This window comes from Felis catus, chromosome D2 (genome assembly GCF_018350175.1).
Source record: "Felis catus isolate Fca126 chromosome D2, F.catus_Fca126_mat1.0, whole genome shotgun sequence".
Classification (NCBI taxonomy): domain Eukaryota; kingdom Metazoa; phylum Chordata; class Mammalia; order Carnivora; family Felidae; genus Felis; species Felis catus.
In genome coordinates, this window is record NC_058378.1 from 32,892,832 (window position 1) to 32,901,267 (window position 8,436).

The 8,436-nt window shown below is 41.5% G+C and overlaps 1 protein-coding gene across 9 annotated transcripts in view; it reads right to left on the reverse strand.

Moving 5' to 3' along the window:
* ASCC1 (activating signal cointegrator 1 complex subunit 1) overlaps window positions 1-6,609 on the reverse strand; it is a 116,850-nt gene extending 110,241 nt beyond the window's left edge. For 5 of the 9 annotated variants that reach the window (XM_045040123.1, XM_019813249.2, XM_006937855.5 and 2 more), the window contains exons 1-3: window positions 5,878-6,021; window positions 3,795-3,939; window positions 1,868-1,967 (exon numbers count right to left, since the gene is read on the reverse strand). In XM_045040123.1, the coding sequence (XP_044896058.1) occupies window positions 1,868-1,967; window positions 3,795-3,906 (212 nt within the window). In that variant the 5' untranslated portion in view covers window positions 3,907-3,939; window positions 5,878-6,021. Of the gene's footprint in view, window positions 1-1,867; window positions 1,968-3,794; window positions 3,940-5,435; window positions 5,569-5,674; window positions 5,698-5,877; window positions 6,022-6,559 lie in introns of those variants that run through there. The other 4 variants (XM_023240540.2, XM_023240538.2, XM_023240539.2 and 1 more) reach the window with 4 other exon arrangements.
* Window positions 6,610-8,436: the final 1,827 nt, after the last annotated feature.

Genomic DNA, 8,436 nt, shown 5'->3' on the forward strand with positions numbered 1-8,436 from the left:
ATTAAAAAAATTAAAAAAAAAAGATACACAGTGAAAAGGTGACTCCTTAAGGTAGAAAATCCAACCAGATCAAGTGGTTCTCAATCTTGGCTACGCCCTGGAATTACCTGGGGGGCTTCAAAAACCAATGATGCCTGAATCCAGCTCCCAGAGACTCTGTTTAATTGGTCTGCGGTACACCCAAGTATAGAGAGTTTTAAAAGCTCTCCAGGTGATTCTAATGTGTATCTGACACAGAGAACTAAAGAATTACATCTAGTCCATGGACAGGTGTTACTACTATTAAGATATCATTATAAATTAATTTGGTCAAGAAATTTATTCCTTGATCCAAATAAGCCTAAAGAAATTATTAATAAGAAAAAAAAATCTTCCTAATATATACTGTCTATTAATTACAATTGAGCAGAACTAATAACTAATCTAACACGCAAGTCACCTAGAACATAACAAATACTTAGAATATATAGAATTCAAAAGATCAAGTTGGAATCAGACATCTAAGGAATTTTTACACACCTAAGTGGTGGCAAATACACACACACATTAAGGAAAACAGTTACATTGATTTCACCAGGAAACTGAACATGACTTTCTAAAATCTTGTTTCTTAGAAGAAAATGTCACTGGAACCTTAAAGGAAAATGAGCTGTCAGGTTTAGCATCTGGTTTCCCATTTGGGCACATGCCAAGAGAAGAATTTCATCCTTAACAGGTGTTTCAGAATATTCTCAAGATTGGTGAAAATGAAATGATTTGCCTCTTGGAGCTTAAAGGGAATAGGATTCCCTATTTGTAGATCTCCTCCACAGAGGAGCTTGAACAGACCTAATTCACCTGGTACAACACAGAATAACAATTTACACACTTCCTAAACCAGCCTATATCCAGAGGTGTAAGTCCAAAAGAAGCCAGTTAACCATTTAAGCTAACCATGTTACTGTGGAGACAGAATGTGGGCAATCACGTAAGTAAGCACAGAGTGAAGTGATCACAAAGTTTCTGAGCAAATTCATAAAGATGACCCTGAAGAAAGCACCAGTCTTTGACAAACACTGGAGATTAATCGAACAGACACAGTCCTGCCTTCCAGAAGTCTCCCATCTTGTGGAGAAGACATCATATAATATGCAAATAAATATACATAACTGAAAAATGCTACAAAGGAAAGACAGAAGGTGTTACAAAAACATATGGTAATCAGTGTGGTTGGTGGGGATGAAGATGTCAAAGCAAGGTTCCCTAGAAAGAAGAATTTAACAATATAACTAGGTAAGGAAGAGAGAGTATAAGGCAAAGGGAACAGCATATGCCAAGGCTCTAAGGCAGGAACGAGCACAGCACATTTCAGGAACTGAAGAAAACTAGCTAGGCTTAAGTGCAAAACCAGAAAAAGAGTGGTGTGAGTTGTGACTGAAAATGCAGGGCTGGCAAGTCACGTTCAAGAGTTTGGCCATCACTCCAATGGAAGAGAATTCCATCTTCAGTGGAAAATGTTGACAGATATAAGCAGAGGTAATAAAGTAATCACATTTGCCTTTTAGAAAGACGCCTCTACCCTCAATGTGAAGAACTGATTGGGAGGAGAACAATAATTATGTGCCTAGTAAGCAGGCTGAAGTAATTCACAGAAGATGCGGCAATGGTAGATTCAAAAGACAAGTTTAAGAGACAAAACTTAACAGGACTTGGTGATACATTTGGAATGATGAAACTGATCCATTATCAGTCCTTAGAAATTCTAGGACATAAAACACTAAACTGTTTTGTCATTAGTAATCAAGCACTGCAGAAAAGTGTAGAAAAGAGTCATCTTCCTGCTGAATTTCCTGTCAGTATGTCCCATGAAGATGGGGGCCTCACTCACTTGTAGAGCAGGCTGGGGGCCTTCACGGTACACCGGAAACCTTGCTGGGTCTGCACCACCTCGTAGGCATCACAGGGCTCTTCTGCACACTCCATGAAGCCTGCAGAGAAACCATCACACCTCACTCACAGCTGCTGCTCTGCGGAGAAGTCTTCTCCCCACCTGCCAACCACTCTCAAGGTTTAAAAAAATACACATGTACAAACACTTTACATTGCAGAACACTGCTCTGACAGATTCCTCCTGATCTGCTCTTGGAAGAAAAATAAAAAACACGTGACTATGTTAAACCTTCCAATCTTAGAACCCTGTTAAAGTAGTATATATGTACCACTATTTAACTGTTTTCTCCCAGAAAGATAAGACACGATAAAACTTTTTTACCATTTTTTATGGAGATGTAATTCACATAACATAAAGTATCCTCTTACAATGTGCAAGTAAGCAGTTTTTAGTATGAGGACAAAATTACTTCAGTGAATGAGATAGCAGTGATAGCAGGAGAACTTACACCATTAGGCCAGCCAAAGAGAAAGGAGGGTCAAATAAAGGAGATCAAGTCCCCAAGGCTAAAGGAAAACAATGGGAAAACCAAAGGGAAGACTGACCCCAAGGCTTAGGGCCTGATGAAAAAGTTTATAAACCAAAAGGAAAAGGAAGCAGAGAACATGAAAGGCCCTATTCATGCATTAAACCCAAGCCCAATTTAATTGACTTAGAAGTATTCATAATCAGGGCACCTGGGTGCCTCAGCTGGTTAAGCATCCAAGTCTTGATTTCGGCTCAGGTCACGATCTCACGGTTTGTGAGTTCGAGCCTTGCATTGGGCCCCTGCACTGAGGGATTCTCTCTCTCTCCCTTTCTCTCAAAATAAGTAAACTTAAAAATATATATATTCAGGGGCGCCTGGGTGGCGCAGTCGGCTAAGCGTCCGACTTCAGCCAGGTCACGATCTCGCGGTCCGGGAGTTCGAGCCCCGCGTCAGGCTCTGGGCTGATGGCTCGGAGCCTGGAGCCTGTTTCCGATTCTGTGTCTCCCTCTCTCTCTGCCCCTCCCCCGTTCATGCTCTGTCTCTCTCTGTCCCCAAAAAAATAAATAAACGTTGAAAAAAAGAAAAAAAAGAATTTAAATAAATAAATATATATATATATATATATATATATATATATATATATATATATATATATATTCAGCGCCTGGGTGGCGCAGTCGGTTGGGCGTCCAACTTCAGCCAGGTCACGATCTCGCGCTCCGTGAGTTCGAGCCCCGCGTCGGGCTCTGGGCTGATGGCTCAGAGCCTGGAGCCTGCTTCGGATTCTGTGTCTCCCTCTCTCTCTGCCCCTCCCCCATTCATGCTCTGTCTCTCTCTGTCCCAAAAATAAATAAACGTTGAAAAAATATATATATATATATTCATAATCCATCTCAACTGTTTATTTTACTTCTTAAAATCATCCCTATGTAATAATGAAGTTACATTAGTCACATATTTGGAAATGCCTATATGATTACAAAAAGAAAAATCACAACATAACAGTAATAACAGCTAACATTTTGGGGCACTGGATAAAATGTATATTTCATTTATTTCAACAATTTATATATACTACTTCACAACTTTACAGATAAAGGAAATTAATTTTGCCACAGAATATTAATGGCTACTGTTATCAGTTTATTAAAATTACCCCTTATTACATTTTTGTCTCTGCACAGAGATGAAACATGATTTACAGACTGCAACTGAGAATGGCTCATCACATTGAAACTAATCAGTCCCCTCAGACATCCACACAAATGGAGCTAGGTAGAGGCCAAACATCTCAAATTTCAGTGCTCACAAAGAACACTTTGAAACAGAACAAAACACTGCTTCCACAATTCAGAGACCACTGTACTAATCTGACCCAAGAGCAACTAGGATTACCTTGATAGAAGTCTTCATCTTCTTCTTCATGTTGATAAGTCTGTTCTTGGATGGGATTTTTTCTGTAAATCCGTCCACCAAGTCTTATAAGCTGTGGGCGCAGAACTTCCATGATACTTTCTCCCAATAGTACTCTAGTGAAATCCTGAAAAATAAATGATCATTTTACCTTGTTTTAATCAGAAATGAAAACCCTCTATTATATGGACCACTATGCAATTGGACATCTGTTCAAAGTACACACTAAGCAAAAGCAGCCCTATTCCCATTAGATTTCTCCTATCTGCAAGCTGTTTTAAGTCAGTTGCTACATCTTCCATAACGGTATTCCATTCCTGGATCACTCTAGACAGTAATTTGTTTTTGTGTTTAAAGATTTTATGTCTACACCCAACATGGGCTTCAAATTCACAACCCTGAGATCAAGAGTCGCATGCTCCACAGACTGAGCCAGCCAGATGCCCAGGTGCCCCTAAACAGTAATTTGTAAACTATTTCAGCACTCCAAGAAAAGGTGATTAAATGGTACTCAGCCCAGAGGCCCCTGGGTGGCTCGATCGGTTGGGAAGCAACTCTTGATTTCAGCTCAGGTCATGATCTCAGAGTTCATGGGTTCGAGCCCCTTGTCAAGCTCCACACTATCAGGAGCCTCCTTGGTATTCTCTTTCTCTCTCTCTCTCTCTCTCTCTCTCTCTCCCTGTCTCTCTCTGCCCCTCCTCCACACACTGCAACCAAAAAAAAAATATTCAGCCCTCTATATACAGGTCATCCATGACTTTGTGAGAATAGTATTTATTACTATTATTTATTAGTTTAACCTAAAGAGAGTAAAAAACAATTTTCTGTTTAACCACTTACTAAGTGTCTCACCCTGGTTTATCCAACATAATTAAGAGGATTAGGAATGTTTAGCACACTTATCTTTCAGGAGGTAAAAAATAACCTCTAAGTACTTTCAGAGATGCTAGAAACATATACCTCAAAATTAGATCCAGTTGCCCATCAAAACAGTTAAACTATGACTTAACCAAATGGTTCTTCAAACCAACACACTGCTATCCATTTCTACAGGCCACTACCCAAAAACTGTACATCACTCACTGAGAAGCCAAGCTTCTAGTCACCACTTAATAATCAAGAATTAAAGCCAAGGTTCCTTACGGGCTAGCTGTGGTTAAGTTCAACGAATGTTCCTACATGTTACATAGCCTTGAAGCCCAAAATTTGAGAGATCCTCCAAAACCCAACCCGTCCTTACTAAATATACTAAAGCTCAACCCAACCCTCAGCAAATAAGTCACTTTAATTGGTAATTTGCTTCCGGAATGAAGGAGAGATTTCGCGTTGCAAGAAATAACAACATAGAAGGTAAGCAGACTTGAAGACAGGCATAATTAGCAACAGTTTAAGGACATTACACCGTAGTGCCCTATTCCTACAGGACCTCACAAAATAAAAAAGGCCCTTCACAAAGGTAGTTTAATGTTTAGGCCGGGCCCTCAGACCATGAGCTCTGGAGTAAGAGCGTAGTGTCTCAAAGGCAGCAAACTTCGTCTGCCTTTCCCATTCAGCCCTGGGGTACTGCTCTGAAAGAGGCGGGGGGTGGGTGGAGGACGGGGTAGATAAGCAATTTAATCCTGCCTCGTGGTAGCCTGGACAGAGGAGAGCAGAAGGCCTGAAATGTCATGGGGGAAGCTAACGCCCCGAATCATAAAGCGAGCAAAAAAAAAAAGCGAGTACACCAAAACGACTGAAGAGAAAGGAACTCCAGGACTCCAAGCAAAACCACGGTAAAGTTGGGGGGGGGGGGGGGGAGAAGGACCCGGAAGTTCTCTGCCCTGAGCGCGTTCACCACTTCCCTCCGCCCTGGCCACGCCCACCAGCGCGAGCGCGCGCACGCCGGCGCCGGTTCCTTCCGCGCGGGCGCGCGCACGCCGCCGTCCTCGTCGTTGTAAACGCTGCCGCTCCGGCTGGCCCTGGGGGCGGGGCTGTAGGGGAAAGTGCCAAATCCTCTGAGGTAAGTGGCCGAGGGCTCAAGGACCCCGGGAGCTTGGTGGAAGGGAGTTGATCCCTGGGATCCTACCTGCAGGGACTAGTAAAACGGAGAAGATAGGAGGAGAAACTGGAGCCTGCTGCAGAGGGAGTGTAAGGAAATTTCCTCAGGCCGCGCCGCACTGGGTGCGCATGCGGGCCGAGGGGCGGCGCCTGCGCAATGGGGCGGCGCTGGTGGCGTCGCCCCCTTGGGACCGCACCGGGCAGTAGGAGGAAGCGTGCCTGGGAGTTAGTGGGGAAACTGCCAGCGTCCTGACCCCTCCCCTTTCTAGCCCCTTTCTCTCCACCCGACCTAGTTTTAGCTGCAGCATCCATTTGGGTGGTAGTCCTGCTGTTTTAATTGGAGCCCGATGGAACGATTTGTTGATGATGGAATTTAGTGATTGCTAGTAATAACTTGCCATTGTACCAGTGTCCTTTCAGCGTCTTTCATAAGGAGACTCCTTCTAAAAGAAGAATTCTTTTAAGAAAACAGACGTAGATCTGATAGAAAGTAAAGCTTATGAATACGAGGTCATCCCTGTCGGAGATAAACTAAATGTTTGATCATCCTATCACTGGACACAGCCATGCTGTGTCCCCCAAAATAACATTGCCCTGCTATGGGGATCTCTACTGCCAATAGACTCAGCTTCCCTTATAAGGTTAAGCCCCACATTAGATTACTTACCATGAATATTTACTCATTAAACAGAATTTTAGCGAGTACCTACCTTGGGCCTGGCAGCCTAGTGTGTGCTAGAGTTGTATTAATACTGTAGATCTGCAGAATGAAGAAGAAAAAAAAAAACCAGTAATGGACCAACTCTCATGACACCCCACTTGTCTTTCCCACGCATATAATCTTTGCTGAGCCACTAGCCCTGTGTTCTATCATCGTTCGTTATTCATTCGGGAAAGTTGAGATCCGGGTTCTGTTGCTAGGCCTTGCAGGTGGAAAGACAACTCGTTCCCCCTTTCCTAGATCACAGAATTATTTCTAAACTCATGAACCGTAAAATGAAAGTGTTAAGTGGGTTAATGGAGGGCATTTTCCCTCTTGCTGAGCAGACCCTTTCCCCTCTAGGAGCTTGCTGACTCTGTCAAATGGAGAGAATTAAAACTTTTCTCATGAGTAAGTGTGTTGGGACATACTGTGAATGCAAAACCGGGATCTGCATTAGGGGAAAAAAAGATTCAGGAGTAAATATCCATTACTAATTTTGGATAGCTAGTATTAAGTGTTTACTATGCCTGTAACTATTCTAAATGCTTTAGTTATATTAACCTTTGTGACACCTTTCTGAGGAAGGTACTACTATGATTCCGATTTCAGAGATGAGGTAACTGAGGAACAGAGAGGTCAAGCGATTTGTCCAGAGTTATAACAGCAAGTTAAATAGCAAAACCAAGACGTGAACCTAGGCCGAGAGGCTTCAGAGTCTGTACTCTTAGTGCTTTCATATGGCACATGATATGTCCACAAAGCCATTGCTTGAAAAGTGTCACAGCATAGAAGCTAACATTTCTTTCTATAGCTTGGTTTTGTTTGGTCATCCATAAAATGAAGGAATTGGATTAGATGACCTTTAAGGAATCTTGTGGTTCCTGTGAAATGTTTAATTCATTTAGCAAACATTTATTTAAATCAACAGCTACTTAATGTAAGCCAAGCATTATGTTTGGTTCTGATGATCAGAATACGTGCCTTCATAAAGCAGTTACAAAGCAGGGTTTATTGTTAGTTTCACTTAAATTCCTCTCTTACCATCTGCTGATAGCATGCAAAATTCAACCTGTATCTTTAAAGCTAGAAATTACTTAGGTGTATTATTCTAACTCAGCAGAAAACTGCTTACCTGTGTAAAGGTACTTTGTGCTAATTGTGCACTCCAGTTTTCAACCTTAGCTGTTTTGTGTATTGAATGATAGTAGTTCTGAGTTTGAAAGAAAATGGGATGAAAGGGAATTCCTTTGATTATACTCAGTTTAGAAGTCACACTGTGTCTAGCCTTTGAAGCTGTCCTCACTCTGGCAGTCCCTAGGGAGCTCTGCTGAGCCACTGATTTCAAAATATAAAGCATCCCTTGCATTTGCAACTGAATAGAGCATTTATCAAGGTGTAGAAAAAAGATTTGGGGTTTTAAGTCTTAGGTGAGATATATAAACACTTCACAGTAGGTTCTGCTCTGAACTGATGGGAAATAAGACTGAGTACCTCTCCAAAAGATGGCTAAATTATCTGTATACTTTATTTGAATTCCAACAAGAATCCACTTAGAAATTTAGACCAGGTCCATTACTGCTTAAGTTCTGTTTAAAAGAGCATTTAAGAACCTGTCAAGCTATATTTTAAGCTAGTGTCACCCAAAGATTGGATATGTATCCAACTTGAAATGTTGTTGGTTTTCTGACTATGATTCGGAAAGTTACAGAGCTCAGAGAAAAAAGAAAAGGTGATCTAATAGCAAAATTGACGATGTCCTTAATCAATTTGTATTTTTAAATAGGCTGACATTCTAATTATAGCTAGCAGTTGCCTTACTGTTCCCATGTCTCCCTTCAGTTTTAATCAGTATTACTTATGGACATATAATGAAATAAAAAACTA